This window comes from Mastigoproctus giganteus, chromosome 10 (assembly GCF_048544385.1).
Source record: "Mastigoproctus giganteus isolate SK-2022 chromosome 10, ASM4854438v1, whole genome shotgun sequence".
NCBI lineage: Eukaryota > Metazoa > Arthropoda > Arachnida > Uropygi > Thelyphonidae > Mastigoproctus > Mastigoproctus giganteus.
Window position 1 is genome coordinate 58,159,848 of NC_143584.1, and position 23,168 is coordinate 58,183,015.

General features: G+C 36.4%; 1 protein-coding gene across 4 annotated transcripts in view; it reads right to left on the reverse strand.

Annotated features, from left to right (window-relative positions):
* LOC150079046 (transcription initiation factor TFIID subunit 4B-like) overlaps positions 1-23,168 on the reverse strand; it is a 634,753-nt gene that overhangs the window by 267,696 nt on the left and 343,889 nt on the right. For all 4 annotated transcript variants that reach the window (XM_090382248.1, XM_090382247.1, XM_090382250.1 and 1 more), the window contains one exon: positions 20,799-20,968. In XM_090382248.1, the coding sequence (XP_090238374.1) occupies positions 20,799-20,968 (170 nt within the window). The remainder of the gene's footprint in view (positions 1-20,798; positions 20,969-23,168) is intronic.

Below are 23,168 nucleotides of genomic sequence, written 5' to 3' on the forward strand. Positions count from 1 at the left end.
AAGTGATTGTTATTTAAGATTTAGAATGGTTGCATCAGAGCTCAATATGGACAGAAAAACAGACGAATGTTTACTGAAAATTTAGGAATGAGAAAAGTATGTGCTAAGATGGTGCCAAAAATTCTGAAATGAAGATCACTCCTCCAGACAAAAAAACAAGGATGTCAAAATCATAAATGAATTTTCTTTGATATTAAAGGATATATTATGGCTAAATAAGTACCACCAAATCAGACTGTTAATCAAATATACTACACTGAAGTTCTGACAAGGCTGTGTAAAAAAATTCAAAGGAGGAGGCCTGAAATGTGGAAGGATGGTCTGGATGCTCTAGCACACAACACACTCCTGTTTGCTAGTTTCTGGCCAAAAAACAAATCACTGTGTGTGAACACATATCCTATTTTCAAGACCTAGCTTCATGTGACTTTTTTTCTCCTCCCTAAACTAAAGCGTACTTAAAAGGGATCCTATTTTCAGTTCACTGAAGATATAAAAAAAAAAAAAAAAAAAAAAAAAAAAATGACCAGTGTTAAAAGGGCTTACAAGAAGCATCACACTCAATGAATATTACACTGCGGAATAATCTCTAAAGCTAATTTGTTGCATTGTCCAATTGTCCAATACAGTTTGATAATGTACTCTTGGAATCAGTGTAAATTAAGCTGTTATAGAGCTGAGATAGGTGTTAATATTCTCTAAGGCTAATTTAATTGCATATAATTCTGCAGTATAACCATTACATTCAAACTGTAGATATACGGAGACTAAAAGAAGAAAAAAATGCTGCCCCAGCTGCTTTTTCCAACTGAAAATTTACCCATTGTTTTTGAACTGTGTTTATATTAAGCAGCTTCAGGTATTGTCAAACTTTGACTTCATGAAGTCACTTAATATCTTCATTGTTCTTATAACATTGGTTCCAGTGGCATAACTATGCCAATGCGATGCATTGGGGCCCACTGCCATCCTGCCTAAAACAGGAAAAAATTTAATTGAGTAGAAATGCAAGTTTTGTTTTAGTTATGTTTATGATAAAATTTACTATGTCTACGAACAATAATTTTTTTTACACGAAGCATGTTTATTGTTAGCTAGCTGCACAGCACAAGCAAAACTGCAGTGAATAGAGGTGAAATGATATTAGTATAGCTGGGCATACCAGGGCAAATTTGAAGGATTTGTGATAGTGGGGGCAAAAGTCAAATAAGGGCCCACTTATTGGGGGTCATTATTATTGAGTACAGCCAATCCTTGACTTACACAAATTGGATTAAGGGTTGCATTCTGCTGAATTCTAAGTAAGTTGAATTTTACGTAAGTTGGAATTTCCCTAAATGCTTATACAGCACTTGCAACTATGCACACTGCATTTGATTGAAGCAAGAAAGGAATATTCAATGAACATTTTTATTCAATTTTTTGATTTCACTCGCAGGAAAAATTACAAAAATGTACTTCGAAATGTACAATAAAAAGATTAAAGGACAGTGTGCATATAAAAGAATATGTTAAAGGATCAACAGTGATCACAAATCAGAGTTCGGGTGCTATATCAGAGATGGAAAGCTATTAATAATAAGGATGGAAAATCAGATTCAGAAGTGAGTGCCCCCGATGTGTTTGTACTGGCATTTGTCTTAAAATAGTATTCACTGTTGAAGCAGAGAGACCTAATTCCAGTGGCACACTATGGCCATAGATGCTGATGTGTCAAATAAATCCCCAATCAACCAACTTAATTCCTGTGTAATAGATGACAAACTTTTCCCTTCTTTATTGTTTTCACCTTCATTTCTAAATCAATTTTGTTTCGTTTCCTAGCATTGCCCCCACTTGCACTTTCCTGTAGTCGCTATCGCTTCATCATTGTAATAAGCAAATAGGAATGAAGAGAAGGATCTGAAAATTTAGTTATGTTTCTTTTATGATTGAAGATTTCAGTGAAGGGGAAACATATTTCACCATAATACCATAACGTAAAAACACACAATTCCAGTTATCGGTATTATCGGACATGCAATAAGATTGAGTTTACTACCCGTTTATAATAGATTGCAGTAACAGACCTCCAGAAATGTGCTTTAGAAAAATATCACAAAGGCATTCAAAATTTATTCTTATAACCAAACATATGATAATGATGACAGTGTAGTGCAGGTTTTTTGAAATTTTATTCTATAAATTAACTGGCGCCTAATTATTTTATGTTATGATGAGCTGAAGATTGTCTTCGACCAGACCACGTACCCCTTCTTCTCAGCCAATAGCAGTGCTTGTAAAAGTGTCGGCTGCATATTTTGTTTTTGCATCCTTTAGTTAAAAGTGATTTTTCTGTCGTGCTTATTTGACTTAAATTTATATAAAACTAATACAATTTCCATTATAAAAATGACCTTTTAGAAGAGATAAATAGCTTAATTATATAGAGAAAACTTCAACTTCTGAGATCTTGGAACGAATTACCAAAAAAAAAAAAAAGTTATTGGGCTCACATTATATTTTCACAATACCTCCATTTAATCCCTCTCCCAAACCTTCTCCCATAGTAAGGTAGCGGATTCATGATTTTTGCTCGATGTGTTATGTTTATATAAACAAAGATAAAGTCACTAAATTCAATGTGCCAAACAGGGAAAAATGATTAATGATACTGCTGTTTGTTTCAGTTAGATCCAAATCCAAGCCAAAATTAAAGTATCTAAAGGTTGCAGTTTTTTTTTTTTGTTCATTACTTTGCTCCAATTGTCTCATAAATGACTCATCACATTATAATTCACATGGTAGTGCGCATCCATTTTTAAAACAGTAATGGATCAGTGTTAGTGGTGGTAAAGTGTCGGTTATTCAAATTACTACGTAATGGGTGATAACATAACTGAAATAAGCTGTGCTGAAAGTCTATAAGTGTAATTTTAGATTTGTGCTAATATTCTGTCTCGCATATTCTATAGTGAACCTGTCCCAATATTTTACAACTATATTATGAGCACTTTAGTCCTTATCAATATTTGTAATTTTATAATCTTTTTAAGTAACCAAAATGCATACATCATTCCATTGGTAAGTTCAATAAAAGATTATATTTAGTTCAGTAAAAAACTTTTACAATTATTTTTCGAATTAACCATGGAAAAAAAGCACAAGAGCAGTGCTTTTAAACGCAAAATAAAACACACTGCTAACAAAGCTCTAACAAAAGCAATTACAAAAATTCCAAAATTTACTTTGTATTTTGCTCATCCAGAAACAGAATTAACATCAACAAGTCAATCTACAAATTTTGACACCGACGAAATGGGAAAAGAGCCTTCAATTGAGGTTAAGCAAGGGAATGACATTCAAAAAACACCCGAAGAAGAAGAAGAATCTTCAAGTAGATCATCTCCCTCCACAGAAGAAAACAAAGTTTTCTCGACATTGAAAGAAAGAAAATATCAACATCAAAAATCTTAAAAAGGAGAATTACCTCACTGACATTGCAAACTATCTGGAGAATTTAAAACAGATAAGAAGATATATATTACAAATAACAGTGCTTGCAAGCTAAAAGGACCATTTCTGAAAAATAACAAAAATAGATCATTTTTGGTAAAATATTACTTCAACTGCTAGTAATCTGGATTAAAAATGAACACGCAATGGTTGTGCTATTCCAAAAAAAATGCATTCCGTATAATGAGAGCCATGCTGGATGCTTTCTGAAACTAGATGTAACTGGACGAAAAGCATCAATGATAGGCAGAATTGGTCTACTAAAATGAAGGACCATGAAAACAGCTGTAAGCACACAGAAGCATGCAGTACGAAAGAAACATGGAAAAGCAATACAGGACTTATAGAATTATGGAAGAAAATTTTTGCATGAATAATGTAATTTTTGGAGAAAAGTATTAGAATGAGTGATTAAAATAATCCTAAATCTCTCGAGAAATTCATTAGCTTTAAGGGGTCATCAAAAAATTTAAGTGATACTTTTTAAAGCACATTTCTGGAGGTCACTACCATAAAACAATAAAAACAATTTGCAGTTTCCAGTTTATTGGGCTTTTTTGTTAGCGCAATCTATTATAAACAGGCAGTAAATTCGATCTTATTGCATTTCCGATAATAACGATAACTAAACTAAAGTTGTTAGCAGAATATGACTCAATTATGACAGGGGCATATTCAGGAGTGCAATCCCGAATGCACTGTGTGTACGTTGTGCGATGCACAATCTCAATCTAGTTATTAATGATGCAGTAAATGGAGTATCCAACTATTTCAGCATTCTTCAAAGTATATAAGTGTTTTTTGGCTGCAGTATCAATTGTTGGGACTTGTTATCTCAAATTACAAATGAATGCGATATTGTATTAAAGAAATTAAATTCAACTCTTTGGCCTAGTCAGCTTGCATCTATAATTGCCATAAATTTGAGATTTCCCAATTTGCAAATGGCATTAAATAAAATTATAATACAATCATCAAAAAGCAATAAAAAGTTGGAAGCCGTCCCGATAAAAATAATATTGAAAATTTTAACCACTGTACTGATAGAAAAAATTGTATTGAGTATTAATTCAACGTCAACAGTTTTGCAAAGAATGGATATGGATATTAGTCAAGCTGCATTGGGCATAGAAACATTCTATAATCAAGCGAAAAAATTAAGAAATGAATTTGAAAATACCATCAAAGAAGCTTCATCTATTGTGCAGAAATGGGGTATACTTTGTCAATTTGCAAATAAATGGAGGCAATTTGTTCAGAAACATTTTGATGAACTGGCAGAGAACTATCAATTTCAGAATGCAGAACTGTTCTTTAAAGTTAACATATTTTATTGGGTAATTGACTTAGTGACAACGGAACTGCTAAAAAGGTTTCAAGGACTAAATACATTTTCTGACTTGTTTGCATTTCTTACTCCAACTCAATTAACCCAAATGGATGACAGTTCCATTATAAAAAATGCAGAGAAGGTGCAAAAGAAATTTTCAAGTGACTTTTCAGAACCATTTTAAATGCAATTACTACCTTGAGTAAAGTCACTAAAAAGTGAAATTGCAAAAATTAAAACTATTTGTGAATTTGCAGAACTAGTCATAGTAAAATACTACAATACGAGTGCTAGGTTTTTCGGAAGTGTACTCCTTACTGATATTATTTTTGACAATTCCGGTTACAGTATCAACCGCAGAACTCTTTCTCAAAATTAAGAATTATTTCAAAAAAAAAAAAAAAAAAAAAAAAACCACATGGGACAACATCTACAGTGCTAGTGCTGCTTAGCATAGAAGCACAAGAAGCTAAAAGAATGGATATTTATAAATTAATTAATGACTCTGTCAATACCAAATCTAAACAAAAACCATTCTAAATCAGGTAAGTCAATATATTACTTCATTTAATTTTCAGAATTTATTTTTCATATTTATATTTAAAGAATTTAATATTATTTTTGTTTTTATATTGTATTGATAAAGATTTTAAATACATGTTTACTGTTGTATTGTTAAATTTTTATTTTTAACAAAACTAAAGCGAGAAGACTGTGGGACATAACCCCGGATTTAAGTCATTTGCCCTGCATTGCAAACTATCTTGGAAAATGTTCCAGATTGGAGAGCAAAACAACACCTGCATCATGTCTCAAACAGGGTCACAGCAACAAAATATGTCAGGACCATTATATGCACTACTTTATGCAGCTGAAATCTGGGCATCAGCAGAACCTACGATCAGAAAACTTATCTGGGCAGCAGAATATTGGCTCCTCAAATGCCTAACCTACAAGCATAGAGTACCACCCCATGTTCATACGAATGAAATGGCACAGGCCATGGTGATCCCCAGGTTGCCCTCTCTCATTAATGACAAAACTGGTAATTACAGTAAATATGTTGACCGGCCTGATCATATCTCCTTCATTCTGGTATCTCTGTGGATGGAGGATTCCACCTGCCCAGACCAGCGCCACCCCCAACTATCTGCCCTCTTCATTCACACCTCCATGCATCAGACCGTTTCCTACCATACCAGGTGCTTGGGCAAATCCAGGACATTGATGCCGACCTTCAGAAATTTGCTATCAACCGACGATATAGATGTGGGATACTTGGTCCCACACACCGGGTGTGAACTTAGAATTCACGGTCAAAGTGAGTTTTTAGGCACCTCAGATCACAAATTATCGATTGTATCTTCTCCAATGGAGCCTTTATCTCATGGCTATTACCAACCTTGTGTTGTTTGGCATTACAACAATGCAAAATGGGATGACCTGTGAGATTTCCTTTCTTCTTTTCTTTGGTCGGATTAATGTTTCAAAACTTCTAATGTCAACGATTGCTCAGATCGTGTCAGTGAAATTATTCTTGTAGGAATGGAATCCTTTATACAACACTCCACTTTAAAATCTCGTCCTTTATCTAAACCTTGGTTTTCCAATAAATGTGTTAAGGCTGTTCAAGAGAAGAATGTTGCATATCGTAATTGGCTCGTTTCCAATTCGTCAGTTTCATTTTCTGACTAACCAAAGCTTGCAACAATTGTAAAGCAGTTATTAATGTCCAAACTAGATTTTGAACAGGCTAAGAGTAGAAAACTTGCTTCTTGCCCTAATGGTAGCCGAGCATTCTGGTCTCTTGCCAAAGCTTTTGGCTGCAACTTTTGCCCATCTCTGCTCCCAACTATGTCAAAACCTGATGGTTCTGTTGTCATTTCAACCAAGGATTAAAGCTGACCTGCTAGCATCTCATTTTGATTCCAACTCATGTATTAATGATCTTGGTAAAACACCTCCCACCATTCCCAACACGCTCCATTCAATGCGTTGTGCCGTCTTCCGTCAAAAGGATGTCGACAAACCTTGATGCTCAGAAAACTCCAGGTCCTGATGGTATTTCTCCACTTGTTCTCAAAACCTGTGCTCCTGAACTTATTCCTGTTCTTTGCCGCCTTTTTTCACTATCTTATTCCAAAGGTGTTTTTCCTTCTGCTTCGAAATTTGCTCATATCCAGCAAATTCCTAAAAAGAGTAACAAATCCCTCCCATCCAATTATATTCATCCCATGCAATTATTTCTACTCTTTCTAAAGTAATGGAGAACTCAATTAACTGCCAACTCTTAAACTACCTAGATCTTCCTCCAGTATGGATTCCATCGGTGTCGATCCACTGGTGACATTCTGGCTTATGTTACCCATTTACGGACAAATTTAATGGAAAAGTTTGGTGAAGCAAAATCAGTTGCTCATGACATTTCAAAGGCTTTCGACCATGTTTGGCCTAAAGGTCTAATAAACAAGATTCTGTATTATTGTTTTCCAACTGTTTTTAGTAATTGGTTATCCAGTTTTCTCTCTGATCGCTCACTGAGGGTGATGGTAGATGGCTCTCTGTCTTTAACTTCTCCACTAATGCTGGTGTCCCCCAAGGTTCAGTTCTTTCCCCCACTCTTTTCCTCTTGTATATTAATGGTCTTCTTCCATTGACTGGAAATCTTATCCATAGTTTTGCCGATGATAGCACATTGCATTCCACTTTCCATTTTGAGAAACCTTATCTGCTGCTCAATCAGCTTCAACTTCTCGAATATCCGCCCCCAAATCCTTTAATGCTGATCTCCAGGTAATTCTCCAGTGGGGCATATACAACTTAGTTGATTTCAATCCTTCTAAAACTCAGTCTTGTCTTATATCTTGCAAAAAGGATTCTTCTGCTCCTATGCTTGAATGGCACAATAATTTTGTGGAGTACATTATTGGATATATGCAAATTAGTTCTTCTGAATGGATATGTGCAGATTATTATAAATGGGAATGAATGTGACTCTTTATCTCTGAGGCATTACCCCAATCCTCCATAGATATTCTTGTTCTCAAAATATCACCAAACTTATGCCAATTTATACATTTCGTGGAACTGGTCTCCTTCAAAGTTTGGGTGGGATTGCACACAGCGTATGAAAATATAATGCACCTATGATTGCTTGTGGTCAATGCGTCATGAACAGTCCGACTCCGTATATCTGAACATACACAATTAGAGCAATGGATGATATCAATATAGGATTCCTCATGAACAGAAGAATAAGTAGGTAGTTGTTCAGTATCATCCACCACTCCCCACCCTGAGGAGGAAAGAAACTCTCCAAGAAGTCCTCTCTTATCAGAGTCCCTCTTCCCCCACAGAACGATGAGCCGGAATTAAAAACCATTCCAACGATTACCGGTCTAGATGCCAACACCTGACTAACCTCGAGGTGGGCTATATAGGGCTCAAGGTAATCATTAAACTTCCAGTACAGTGCCACCAGCTACACGGGACCAGTGGGACAGATTACCTCATAACACACCCCAAACTGGAATGTGAGAGAAGTAATCTCTGTCACCACAATAGCAGCCTAAGGCTCCTCACCTGAGTGTATAAATCCTGCATGTACCTGAATACCTTCTAACCTTATCCAAAAAGGTGTATGGTTCTTGGACCAGCAAGATGTCAATGGATTTATCTTCCCCAACCTTAACCAGATGGGGAGGTTCAGTGTTCTGTCAGCCTCAGAACACTGAGCATTTAACTGCAAGATTTTTAAAATAGAAAATTTACTAGAACTAGTCATCAGTTAAGGTCTCTTGCCCTCAGGTATTCGGGACACATCTTATCGATGGTGGTATGCTCTGCAGGCATCTTTTTAAAGCAACTGATACACCATGGCTACTCAGCCATGATGGGGAATTCTTAAACGAATGGCCTTGCACAGAGCAATGACCACAATCGGTCTCGCCGCAGCAGCAGTGCTTGGCAACATGGCTGTATCCCATACATTTGTAGCACTGCGTTACGGTCACAACATCCCTCAGTCAGGAGTCCAGTTTACATAAATTCTGCCTTTATTAAGTAGAGCTGTCCTTACCTTCCCTGGAAGCTCCAATATCCATCCAATTATTCATATTTTTATTCTTGTTCCTATTTATTGCCACAACATTAAAGTTGTGACAATAAATAGGAAAAAGATAGATGAGTATGTTCAATACCTGTTTTCTATGCCATCCGAGCTCTCTGAGATCCTGCTACAAAAGCTGCTCAAGGAATTTCTCTTTTTCCGTCCTTTGCAGGATGTCAAAAACTAAAATCTTTGGTCTGAGCTTCTTGGATTTCTTAACCTTCAATCCAACATCCTGAATTTTTGCACACATAACGAGTTTTTCCACATCTTTATCTGTGTCCAAATCCATAACTTTCTTTTTCCGAACTGGTCGGATGCTTTTCACTTTAATGTCCTTTAATACAGTGATGAACTGTATCCAATAATTCCTGTTTAATGTTATCACTATTTTTATGTTTGTCATTCTTACGACAATTGTCCTTGGTGCAACATTTTCTTGTCACTTTTAGTCACTGCTGCATAGGTTGTTGTGGATGACACAGTCAGAACTTTTCCCCTTTCCTCCAGCCTTGTAGCAGAACTTGCTCTATCTGTAGTTCCAATGTAACTTCTCTGAGTTCATCCCAAAGATCAAGGTTGTTGTTTAAGGGTTTTAAGACACAAGGGCACTAATGGCCAAGATGTGTCTTTCCAAGTTTTTTTATGTAAATCGAACCTTTTTTTTAGATTTGTTTATGAAATCTGATTTGCTGAATAAAATTAAATAGTTCATCTAGATTCGCAGAATTGTCTAAGATCTGTTGAAGGGTAAGTGTATTCTGGTTATTGCATGAACTCTGAGAACAAAGTGGATTTTGGTATGCATGAACTCTGCATACCAAAAGAATGTGTTTTACTGAAAGTTGAACTTGTTATTGAACACAGAGTGGGGTATTTTTATTTGTTGATAGATGAAAATGAGTAAGATGAGTATGGCCAATTTGCAGTCTGGCAAGCATACTTCTTCTGATGCTGGAGTGCCATATTTGTGGATTAGGTTTTATTTCCTGTAGTTTATTGTTGGATTGATTTTTCCATATCTGGGCCCATTCCTTTTCACTTTCTCTAATAATGATTGGACTAAAATCAGTGTGTGGGACTATCATTGTTCTGTTTGGCAGTTCTGATGCTGACTTAGCTGCAATGTCTGCTTTTTCATTGCCTTCTATTCCGCAGTGTCCTGGGATACAGCAAAGAGTTATTTCAGAGTGTTTCTTTCGACAGAGGTTGATTAGAAAGCCAATTTCTTATAGGAGAGGATGATGAGAATGTTGTTTACCCTGTATGGCTGAGATAGCACTGAGCAAATCCAAATATATTAGGACAGAGAGTGATGACTGTGGACATATTTCATTTAATGCAAGCTGGATAGCATATAGTTCTGCAGAAAGTATGCTGCATTCAATTGGAAGGGATTTTGAGATTACATGTGAAGGAAATACAGCTGCTACACCTACATGTGATTGGGACTTAGACCCATCAGTACAGACTGAGTTTCCCAGTGTGTTCCAAAGTATAGTTGGCATGTAACTGTCAGATATTAAGTGGTGGAATGGTATTTTTTGACCACTGAGCGAAGTATAGATCAATGTCTATATCATGTCTATCCCATGGGGGCAAAGGCATATATCTAATTTTCCAATTCTGTATTACTTCTTGAAGACGGATCCCAGCAGGCCTAGGTTCATTAGGCTTGGATTCATAGATTGTTGGCCAAAGAGGATCATTGGGGTATACCCAACAGGGGTGAGTTGGAAGGCTTCTTATTTTGGCAGCGTATTGGCAGAGTAGGCATTGTCTTCTAAGATAAAGTAGAGAGTCATGTGCTTCTATGTACAAGCTCTCTACTGGCGAGGTCCTGTAGGCATCTAGTGCAGATCGCAGGGCACTGTTTTGGATGGCGTTCAGAGACAGTAAGATGCTATTTTTAGCTGAAGCATATACTAGAAGCTGAAACATATACCCAAGAAGTTGAGGATACTGCACAAAGGATGTTTAATTTATGAAGGCACGTAGTTCGCAGGTAGGTTATATGCTTATGAAAATTAAGTTTGGTGTCTAAAATCAAACACAATAGTCTTATGGAGTCGGTCATCGGTATTTCTCTGCCTTTCAGTTTTAATACAGGTTCCGGATGAAGCGATCTTAATTTACAGAAGTGTATTACTGCTGTTTTCCCCTCGGTTAATTGATAGCCGTTATCATTTTGTTCAATTTCAATTTTGGTTATTGCTAACTGTAGTTTTCTTTCAATGATAGCCATGTTTGATGATTGACAGGAAATAGCAAGGTTGTCTGTATACATATAAGTTTCCACCATAGCTAGGATGTCTTGTGTAATGCTACTGGTACGTAATACAAAAGTGTGGCACTTAAAATCGATCCCTGAGGTACTCCTTCTGGCGTGTGAATTTTGGACAGCTCATTCTGGAATCGTACAGAAAGGTCCTGAGGTGAAGAAAATTCTGAATGAATCTAGGCAGGTTACCTCTCAGTCTAAGGTTGTATAAGTCTTGGAGGATTCCACATTTCCAGGTTGTTTCGAATGCTTTGGTAATATCAAAAGTTATCATTACCATGTAATGTTTTTTGACAAAAGCGTTTCGAATGTGAACTTCGACTTTGACGTGGACATCAGTTGTAGACCTGTTACGGCGGAAACCAAATTGGTGGTGTGTTCTAGCATCTTGATCTTCAATAATCCAGACAAGTCTCCTGTGAACCATCTTTTCTAGTATCTTTCCTAAACAGCTGGTCAATGATACAGGATGATAACTGTTGGGGGAAGGCAGCATCTTTCCCCGGTTTTGCTATGGCTACCACTATTGACTGATGCCATGTATCAGGGCAAACATTCTCTTCAAAGATTCTGTTGTAAAATTTTAATAAGTGTAGATTTTGAGTTGGAGTGGAGGTGGCGAAGCATTATGTAATAAATGCCATCTGGCCCACAGAACTATTTCAATAATAGTGAATGGAAGGTTATAAGAATATGACTGGTTTGTATTGAAGTTAATTTTATATTTTTCTACAGACATTTTTGTGCACCTAAATGAGGCTTCATAAGACTGAGAGGATGAAATGGAAGCAAATGTTTCTGCTAGTGCCTCTCCAATATCAGTTGGAGAAGAAATATCCATTCCTTTCCAAGACAGAATTGGGGCCAAAGTTTGTTTAAAGCAGAAATCTCTTTAGTGTTTAATATGTTTTAGTGCTTCTTGGTATGAGACATTTTTCTTTACCTTGTACTTCAATATTTCACAAGTTCTTGAATATGCAGGGTGAGCATCCTGGCAGTTGGGATACTTTGGTGTTACTGCTGTGCATTCAGTTTGGGAGTGGTCTGGAGAGCCATGTGAGGGGCAAATGGCCTTTCCTTGACATGCTGTTTGAGAATGACCATACTTCTGGCATTTCAAGCATCTGAGTGGATTCGGAATGTATGGTCGGATCTTACAGGAAAGGTAGCCAGCTTTAACTGATGCAGGTAGATTTGGAGTGTTAAAGGTAAGGATAACATTTCTTGTGGGTGTGAGGACACCATCTTGTTTAGTCACAATTCTTTTAGCACTGATGACACGTTGTGCCCTAAGTTCTTCAGCAATTTCGTCCTCAGTAACATTAAGGAGGTTCCGTTCTGAAATGGGAAGGCCTCCAATTTGTTTGCTTCAGGAGCTGCTTTGGTTCGGGTTCGATGTTTCTATAAGATCTCCTGAGCGAAGTCGTTTGACCACTTTAGGAGTATCTGCTACATCTTTTATGCTTTTCTGCACAAGAAATGGAGATATTAAAGGATCCCTGTTTGCTCCTTTTTGCCCTGACTATTGAATTTATACTCAGGTTACCAGTCCCACCACATGGAGGCAGGAGCAGTGCCACCAGTGACCAAGCGATAAGAAGTTAGTGGTTACTATGTTAGAGAAGTTAGCTTTACTAACTTGCCCAGAGTACCTTTGTACTGTTTCTCTGTCCAGAAACAGTATAAAGGTACTCTAAAGAAACTGAGAATTCCTTAATTTGTACCGCCTTCTAACTCTTGGTACCCTTCGGCGGCTTCTTTTTTGAAGCTGAGACTGCTGCCTCACCTCCGGAAGCCATACCTTCTTCACATGACACTGCCACAAGTGCCAACCCTTGTGATGTGAGCAATATCTCCCAATTTATCTCTTGGATATCATCCTCAAAGAACTTGGATATTATTTCTTGCAAATCTGAGTCACACAAAGATCAGAAATTTCTGTAAGCACAGGAAATGAGCCAGTGAGAATCCTCCTTAATGCCATATTAGTAAGGTAAATTATAAAATTGAAACTATTTACAAATTAAAAGGATAGACCAGCAGTAGTAAATCCCTAACTATATACCATGATATTAGTAGAAATATCTGCTAGAAAAACAATAAGCCGTTGGTGATAAATACAACTTTTAAGAACTGAAAGGCCCAAGTTACCACAAGGGCATGAAAATGGTGAACAAAACTTTTCTCAATCCCTATTACAATCGAGCAACTCACTTTAGCCAGGCAAGGGAAAAAAACCCTTGCCAGCCCACCCAAGACTGATTGAAGGTATGACTTTAGCAACAATGATCAGCTAACAGCTCAAATAAAAAAAAAAAAAGAGTAAAAATGAACAATCTGTGACTCGCAATAGATTGCACTCTATTCACACAAAAGAACTGACAACTTGTGCCAATGATGCCCCTAGGGCAATTCAAAAGGACATAGTGTATAGTGTTAATTGTAATGCGGCCATGTGGATTTCACCCAACTCCGTGTCAGGAAATGTGATGAATACAAAACTCTGTAAAGGCCAGATTTATGTAGGTTAGTGAGTGTTTGTGTAGTATTACTGTTGGGTTATTTTTATTTTATTTTGTACTTTGTTGCGGCCTCCAGGGTTTCCTCTATACGCCACTGTAACTTCTGAAGGCACTAGGCCAAGGTTGGTAACTATGAGTGTGTGTGTTGTGTAATGTACGTGTGTGTTTTGTTATGTGCTGGCACCTGGCATTTTGCAGCGAGGGGGCAAGGAACACCTGGTCCTCTGTCCCCTGACTCCCATCCCAAGCCATGTGGAGGCAGCCAGGTTCCACAACCAGGTAGAGACTCTTACTGAGATTTCTAGAGAACGTGAAATCTCAAAGTTTGAATGAATGGAGAAAGGGAAACAGAAGAAGTAGTGTGGGAAAGGGAGGGGGAAAAGAGGACAGATAGTGGGGGAAGAAGGAGACATCCCCTGAAAAAAAAAAAAAAAAAAAAGCAGCAGCAGAGTGATTAGTAAACAACAGTCCTATCACCACAACCTATACAATATTTACATCACAATTTGAGCACGATCACCACTCTGGAAATCACTCAAAAATTAATCTTATATATACAGTAATCATTAAAAAAAAAAAAAAAAAAAAACACCACTCATATTGCCTTCACTAAAAGACAAACCAATCACTGGCACAACAAAACTGAGGCCAGACCAGGGGAAAATCCAAATAAACATCCTTCCAACCAGTTATGAACCACACTGGAATGGAGCTAAAACAGCAATTTCAACATATTATACTTAAACATCAAAGTTAAATAGCTCATCTGAATCAGGAAGCTTAAAAAAAAAAAAAAAAAAAAAACCCCTTCTTTTCTATGGCTATATACCAAATGTTTCAAATTTTGCACTCCTTGCCTTCACAAGGAGATAGCGGTACTGCACTACTTCAAATAAATTTAACTTCAGTTCAAGAATAACTATATACAATAAAATTACACTTTTGCATTTGGATGTAGAACCATCATGTACACAGACCAACACAATTTCCTTACCATTAAACTCACTGACACGACAGTAACATACAAATTACACTTACACATCAAAATTAAATAGCACATCTGAATTAGGAAGCTTAGGCAAAAATACTTCTTTTGTATGGCTAAATACCAATTATTTAAAATTTACACTCATTTACATCTTAACTTCAATTAAAGAATAACTATATACAAAATTACATTTTTGCATTTGAAAGCAGAACCAAAATGTAACCTTGGTCTATATCCAACATCTACCGCCAACTTAACACAGATCACTACAATACCAACAACACAATTCCCTTACCATTAAACTCCTTGACACAACAGCAACATACATATAATACAGTCGATTCTGATTATTTGGGACACATCGGGACTAGTGCATTTCGGCCCAATTAAGCGGCTGCCCCAATTATCCGGAGTTTCACGTAAATAGTTAAAAATACAATGAACCCCAACTTTACAATTGGTTCAGTGTACAATCAAACCATGTTACGATGGACTCACCATAGTAAAGTACTGTTGACTATACGATGTGTAGGTCACTGTGATCACGTTTGTGAATTGAATTTTAATTCTATTAAACAGTGATTCTAATTAGCGAAAATAGGAGGAATATTATCCACAGGCTATAAAAGTAAAGATATATTAAGCAAAAATTTACCCTTTATTTCCTTACCAATTAAAAAATTAAATGATAAGTGAAAATCGGAAGAATATACGTAATAATTGGAATAATTAATACGTACTGTAATATACTATATAGTATCAGTGTAAATACACCATAGTTAATCCATAAATTTGAACTACGTAAGTAGTGTAGAAGGCATTGTTTTAATTGTATCTCATATTGTGGTTGCCTTCACAAGGAGATAGCGGTATTGCACTACTTCAAATAAATAATGCTTCTCTAGTAGAGAAGACTACTGTTATTTATTTTCAGAGGATACCACTACCCAGATGATCGTTTTGTTTCGCTATTGGGCTTCATCAGTGGGCGGGCAGGTACCCTGGTAATACAACATGCCATCACAGTTGCGAAGTTATATCCACAATATGAGAGATGCCAAAGGGTAGGTAAAAATGTAATTTGAAAATGAAATGCACAAGGCATAATTGCCTTGTGCATTTCATTTTCAAATTACAGACCCTTTGGCATCTCTCATATTGTGGATATAACTTCACAATATCATGTAATTCAAGAACTATGAACCGCTGCAAGGGAATGAGACTACACCCTATCTTGGAGGCAACTGTTTTGAGACTAGATAAGCGCTGGAAGCATAACCACACACGCATCTATGCAGCAACAATGAACACCAATCTAGTGGTTGAATGGTCAACCTCGTGCTCACGCACATCTCATTGCGTGCGCAACTGTATCCTTTAAAATTTTGTCTCTAATTTTGCCTCCATTCTGTTAGTATTTTCTGACTAAGAGTCCCGTTTAGCCTCGAAAGCTACAAACAATTTGTAATTAAATGTGTATTAAAATGTTTACTGGATATATATGTATTTATATTTAAGCAATGGATCCCAGTACTACACGCCCATTTACTCTGATATACAGGAATTTTACTAGCAGGAATAAGGAGGTGATTATCCCCTTGCATAAGGCAATGGTCAGGCCAAACCTCGGTTACTGAGAATGTGTGGAGGCCTCATTTTAGGAGGGATTTAATGATGCTGGAATGAGTATAGAGAAGGGCAATGAGATTGGTGAAAGAAAGAAATGCTTAAGTTCTGCAAATTGCAGTGTGAGATCAACTGGCACCTGTGAAGCAGAGCCGTGCCGAGGGTGAGGCAAATGAGGCTCTTGCCTTAGGTTAAAAGCTGAAAGGGGACACCAAAAGAAAGATTAAATAATTGCCAATTTTTGATTTTATGTTTTAAATACATTCCAATCCATTTATCATCTTGCTTCTGCAAGACAAAAATCTTTCTTGCGTTACTGTACAGATAACGAGCTCTGTGAGCCAATACTATCTGCGGTGCCACCATGGTTGTCATTTTAACAAGCTGAATTACTTGTGTCCTGGCACAGTTATCATCAACGCCATTGGATGCAAATGCTCTACCTCTGCAGAAGACACACAATTTAATTTCAAAAGGTAAGTGTCTCAGTGTATTTGAAATTAACTGAAATACAATAAATTTATTGAAAATTTATTAAATAAATTATATATACATTTTTTTTTTTTTTTTTTAGTAAAAATTGGCATAAAAAAAAAATTAACGGTAGTGAATTCAGGAAATACCAAAAATGCAATGAAGAAAATAATCGAAAGATGGACAACAATTTACAGATTTGGTTGAAGAAAGGGAAAATGGATACCACACAAGCAAGTGAAAACAATAAAAACAACTTAGAAATCCTGTCTTTTGAAAAAGGACTGCCAGAGGAAGAAATTAACTCAAATAACCAAAGACAAAATGAGGAAGAGTTGGAAGTTCCATCTTTCGAAGAAATTTCAGGATACAACTCGAGTCAATTTGAAGAAGCCGACTCAAGTCTCTTTGATGTTAATGCTCATCCACCTGACAACAACGATGTACAGTTGATTCCATCTGGAATCCTGCAAGTGGCATTAAGAATATATTTAATGATTCTAGTAATGGTTGTGTCATGTGAAAGAGGTTTCAGAAAGCTGAAATTGATTAAAAACTATTTACGGTCAACATTAAGCCAAGTAAAATAATCAGATATGGCCATTTTATCAATTGGAGAGGATCATATGTAATCAAATTTCAACAAAATTATTGACTTTTCGTCACTCAAAGCTTGCAAAATAAAACTGTAATCTGTACATATAAATGCCATGTGTCTGTCTGTAATATATTATTGTCAATTTATTAAAGAAATATTGTTTATTTATAATATTTTTGAAGAAACATTTGTTTCAAGTATTATAATAATTGTTATTATTTTTGAAATGAATGATGCATAAATACAGGAATACCTCACATAGTGCGGTTAATTCGTGACAAAAAAATACTGCGCTATGTGAAACGGCGCTGATCGAGGTATTATTAGCATGTAATTTAATATAATGTGATCCGATAATTTGATTATATGGGTCGAGTTGCAAAAATATATAGGTGTTTGTTTAATATAAATCGATGCACACAAAGTTCTTGTAAAAAAAAAACTAAAATGATAAAAATGAAAAATACTAGTAAGAAAAGTACAAATGATTTTTATTACAGTATGTACATACCAAAAGAATATAAGTGAAGAAAAATATATACTATATTTTTATTTTGAAAAATAATTAATCAGCTTAGTTTGCACAGTTTTTTTCTTCTTTTTATCTGTATACATCTCTTTATAACATTGAATGTCATTTTGCAACACCTGCCTTACTTTCATACCTTGTTCGATGTTTGGATCTGCTGTCATTATCAATTCACAAACTTCATCTACTTTAGCAATCAATTTTGACAATTCATCAACTGTGAATTCTTTCATGGATGTAACATTTTCCTTCTTCTTCATATAAGCGTTGCTTCTCCATTTCCACAAGTGTTTCATCAGCGAGGTCATCAGAATGAGAGTAAATGCATTGACACACACACTGTCACAATCCAAGGTTACAAATCCAAGATGATCTTTCCCAAGCTGCACAATGTTTTCAGAAACTGTTTTGATCTGAGATTCGAAACTGGTACAATTAACATTAGCACAATTCGGTAAAAGATTTTTACAAACAGCTCTCATGTTGTTTGCAGTTACTTCAAACCATGATTCACATATGTTTTCAATAGTATTTTAGATAATGTAAAGTTTCCAAAATTCACATAAAGATATGGCATTTTAGATAATGTAAAGTTTCCAAAATTCACATAAAGATATGGCATTTTCTCCCATTGTTACATTAATGGCATGTCCAAACGTACGTCTCAAATAAAAAGCCTTAAACGTAGCAATGATGCCCTGATCCATTGGTTGTAACAAAGAAGTTGTATTCAGTAGCAGAAAAATAACATTGACATTTCTGTTCAGGTCCGTAAGATAAGTAGGATGACCTGGCGCATTGTCTAATAGTAACAGAATTTTAAAGTCCATATTCTTATAGTCTTTAACTTCAGGGCAAAAATAATTTACAAACCAATATTCAAAGAGCTGTTTCGTTACCCAGGCTTTCCTATTTGACCGCCATATAACAGGAAGAGTATTTTTTGATAAGGTTTTTAGAGCCCTTGGATTTTCTGATTTATATACCAGCATGGGCTTTAATTTAAAGTCACCAGATGTGTTTCCGCTTAGTAAAAGGGTTAATTGACCTTTGGCGGCTTTAAATCCTGGTTGGGCTGATTCTTTTTCTGCCAAATAAGTGCGTGATGGCATCTTCTTCCAAAATAATCCCGTTTCGTCGACGTTGAAAATTTTTTCATCCTTGTAACCATTATCTTCAATCAGTTTTTTTAGATCATCACGAAATCGTGCAGCTGGTTCTTGTCAGCACTGACACTCTTATCACTAAGTCGAACATTGTGGAGCCCCATACGTTTTTTAAACCTGTGACACCAACCACGGCTTGCACAAAAACTTTCCTCCTCCTTGCCATTTTCTTTTATAAGTAGTGAATAGAGACTGCTTGCTTTAGCTTGAATCGTCATCTGACTTAATGGAATTATTTTCTGGTTACAGTCTTCAATTCATAACATTAACAGTAGTTCCATATTATCGATTTCAGAGCTACGATTTTAAACAATCATTTTTGACATATAAGATGCTGTTGTCATTCCATGTTCTTTTATTTTATCTTTATTCTTTAGAAGTGTTCGTACCAATGATTCGTTCATATTCTTGTCCTGTGCTATCTTAGCATATGATGCACCCTTTTCATATTGTTTTATAATTTCTAGTTTATCATCTAGTGTCAACCATTTACGTTTAGAAGAACACTCAGCACCATTACATTTCTTCTTTCCACTCATATTTGCATATAAAGGTGTAATGTTTTTAAAAAATTAATCTTTAATAATAAGACACAGTGAAAAATATTTGTACAACTTACGCACAGTCAACGACCTCACTGCTTGGAATCTAGAGTGTTTACTAATGTATGAATGCTAGCAGAGTCCGTATATAATGGGAGTTGCAACAACAGTCAGCGTGACCTTGAATCCATAACACACTGACCTGTGTGCTGGCACCATAACACATACATACATATCAATGTATTGGTGCGTAACGCAGTTGATTTTTTTTTTTTTTTATATATTTTAGGGGAGTGTGCAATTTTTCATTCTTGCCTCAGGTACTAAAATTGCCTTTAACACAGCGCTGCTGCAAGGTGATCTGATTGAGGTGTATAAGGTCTGGAATGGTTTAAGCAAGCTCAATGCTGATGGGATTCTTCCTTTTGCCCAGATTAATCATCTGAGGGGACATAAATTCAAATTGAGGAAAGACAGTTGTAGAACAGATGTGCAGAAATTTGACTTTAGCCGGTGACTGATTGCTGGAACAAACTTCCATCTGTCGTTGTGGAAGTTGACAGCTTAAATAAATTCAGGACAGAACTAAACTTTTTTTTTTTTTGCTGATGCTGTATAGGCTTGTTTTTCTGCATTATATGCCTCAACTAATGCTAATATTAAAATAATTGCTTATGCAGATTTGTTGGTAAGTGGGAATTCTCATTTTGCATTAAAAATAGTGCAAATTCAGTTTTTTCTGATCTGCTAGCATGGGCTAAGGCAAATAAGTTGAAGATTAGTTCACGTAACACAAAGATGATGGTGTCCAGTTCTAAGCTAGACATTAGGCAGCCACTCCAAAATAAAATCATCAATAAACAGCTTCCAATGGTTATAGAAATAAAATATTTAGGAGTGTTGATTGATGATAAGCTAAATTTTCAATCACATGGACAGCATATAGCTGCTAAAATTAAGGAGTTCATGTGTGCAATCGCTCGGATATCACGGACTGATTGGAGGTTATCCTGGAAAACCACGATATTCTACTACAAGACAGTATTCTTCCTTATGGTTACACATGCTTCTGGAGCATGGTTTCGTAGAATGGAAACAAACCTTATGATTATATAATAGACAAAATAAATAAGACATACCAATTATATTAATTTTCCTTAGAAGTGGAACAGTTGATAAAAAGGTTTCATCTTTGCATGAACGTATTTGGGTACCCACTATTTCTGCATTTGATGCAAGTATCCTCTGACTCTCCTCTACTAAATTAACACCGCCCATAGCAGCAACATCGTTAATATCATCATCATCTCTGAAAATAAACATAAGATTGGAATTATAACCAACATTTTCAATAGTTACTTAGTAATTCAAAGTGTATATAAAAAAACCTACTTCTTTTCTATTTGAAATTACATTGAAAATTATGTTTGATCATACAGAGTATTCCGTGAAATGGTTGCAAACTACTGCAGGTTGATTAACTGGAAGGGAAACATTATGTGATTTCTCAATTTTAGAATTTAGTGAAATAAAATCAATCCAAGAAACTGAATACAACGAGAGCTCTGTACATTCAGAAGGGCAATACAGAGTTCACTTTGCTTACATCTACAAGTCCTACTCTTACACTCCTGCAATGATGTTAATGATCCCATGCAGGTACCAGGTACCCTGCTTCATGAATTTGGCAGATAAATTTTCATCTTCAGTTAATCAGAATAAGCCACATCTTGAGTACTGAATACAAATCTGGAAGCTACATTTTGGAAAGGACGTGTATCTTGGAATGGGTGCAGAAAAGAGCAATGAGATTAGTAAGAGGAACAAAGATGCTCTAACCAGAAAAAGCTTCAGTTCTGCAAACTAGTGTCTCAAGATTAGAGACTAGGGACACGAGAGGAGATCTGATTGAGCAGTTAAGACTCTGAGTGGACTGAGTAAGCTCAATGCTGATAGGATCCTTCCTCTTGACTACACATATAAAAATAGACTTAGATGTGTGGAAGTTTCAGCAAGCAAATAGTTGATTGTTGGAACAAACTTCTACCTGGAGATAGAAGTGAGTTGTTTGAATAAATTCAAGAGAGAACAAGACAAGTTATCACAGGAAATGGACAGGTGATGTTTTTTTTTTTTTTTTGTATAAATTATTAATAGTGGAAAATGTTTTTTTTTCACTCTTTGCCACTACTAATACTCTTTAACCCACTAACCTAAAGTGGCACCTGTCAAATACACAGTAACAAAATCATCAGGAGACTTAACCAACCAGTCATCATAACTTTTTTATTCATTGGACAGAACGAAAGCACCAAACTTTACCTTCAGAACCAAAAAAAGACAAACAGATTTCTAGGCTGTTCCTCATCACTTGCTTTGCTCATTACCGTGACCTAGAAGACATTTCACTGATTCTGATTTTTCTGGTGCAAAAATGAATGTGGTTATACTACGCCAAGAAAAGATTAAAATATCGATGAAGACAGAGATTCTGGTAACCTTTAAAAAGGTTACCTCGTCAAATTGTTATATATATACACACATATACAGGGTGATTCACTACCAGTGCGACAAACGTGCAGGAGGTGTAGGGGGAACAAAGACGAATCGGAATCACATAGCATTGCAGGGTCCGAAATGCCTTCGCCATGCGGTAGAGGACGTTGAAGGGGAGGTCGCGTGAACAGCAATCCCACTGGAAGTCAGCATTTGCGAACCGTTTCTGTTGAAGAAATCATGTAGCAAAAGTCCTCCGGAGTGGATAATCTGCAGTCTCCAATGATTGGATGCGTTGCAGATGGTATGAACTCATTTGGTTTGTTGACAGTATCCTCCATACAGTGGATTGGGAAATACCCAATCGTTGGCCTATCACTCGAGTATTCGTACTCGGATTGCCTTCTACAAGACGTAGGACATTCTCCTCATTGTCTGGCGTCCTCATCGTTCGCTCTCGATTCATGGTACCTCTCGTGAAACAACCAGTCTCACGTAACCTTCTGTGCACACGTGCAAAAATCGTATGATGAGGAGCACACCTGTGCGGGAAACGTTCCTGGTACAAGCGCAGAGCGGTGTGCCTGTTACAGTCCACAACTCCATATGCGAGGTGCATGTCGGCCAGTTCAACGTTTGAATACTCGTCCATCCTACTGCCTCGGGAACCGGTTCGCAAATGCTGACTTCCAGCGGGATCGCTGTTCACGCGACCTCCTGTTCAACGTCCTCTACCACATGACGAAGGCATTTCGGACCCTGCAATGCTATGTGATTCCGATTCATTCGTCTTTGTGCCCCCTACACCTCCTGTAAGTTTGTCGCACTGGTAGTGAATCACCCTGTATATATACACGCATATATATAAATAAAAAGCAGTATAATTTTAAAAGTAAATTATCTAATTTAGATGTGTGTGCGTGTGTGTATGTATATATATATATGTTAATAGCTTGTAAAAACTTTAAAGCTGCTGACACATGGTCACTGTCTGACAAAATCTGAATGAGCAT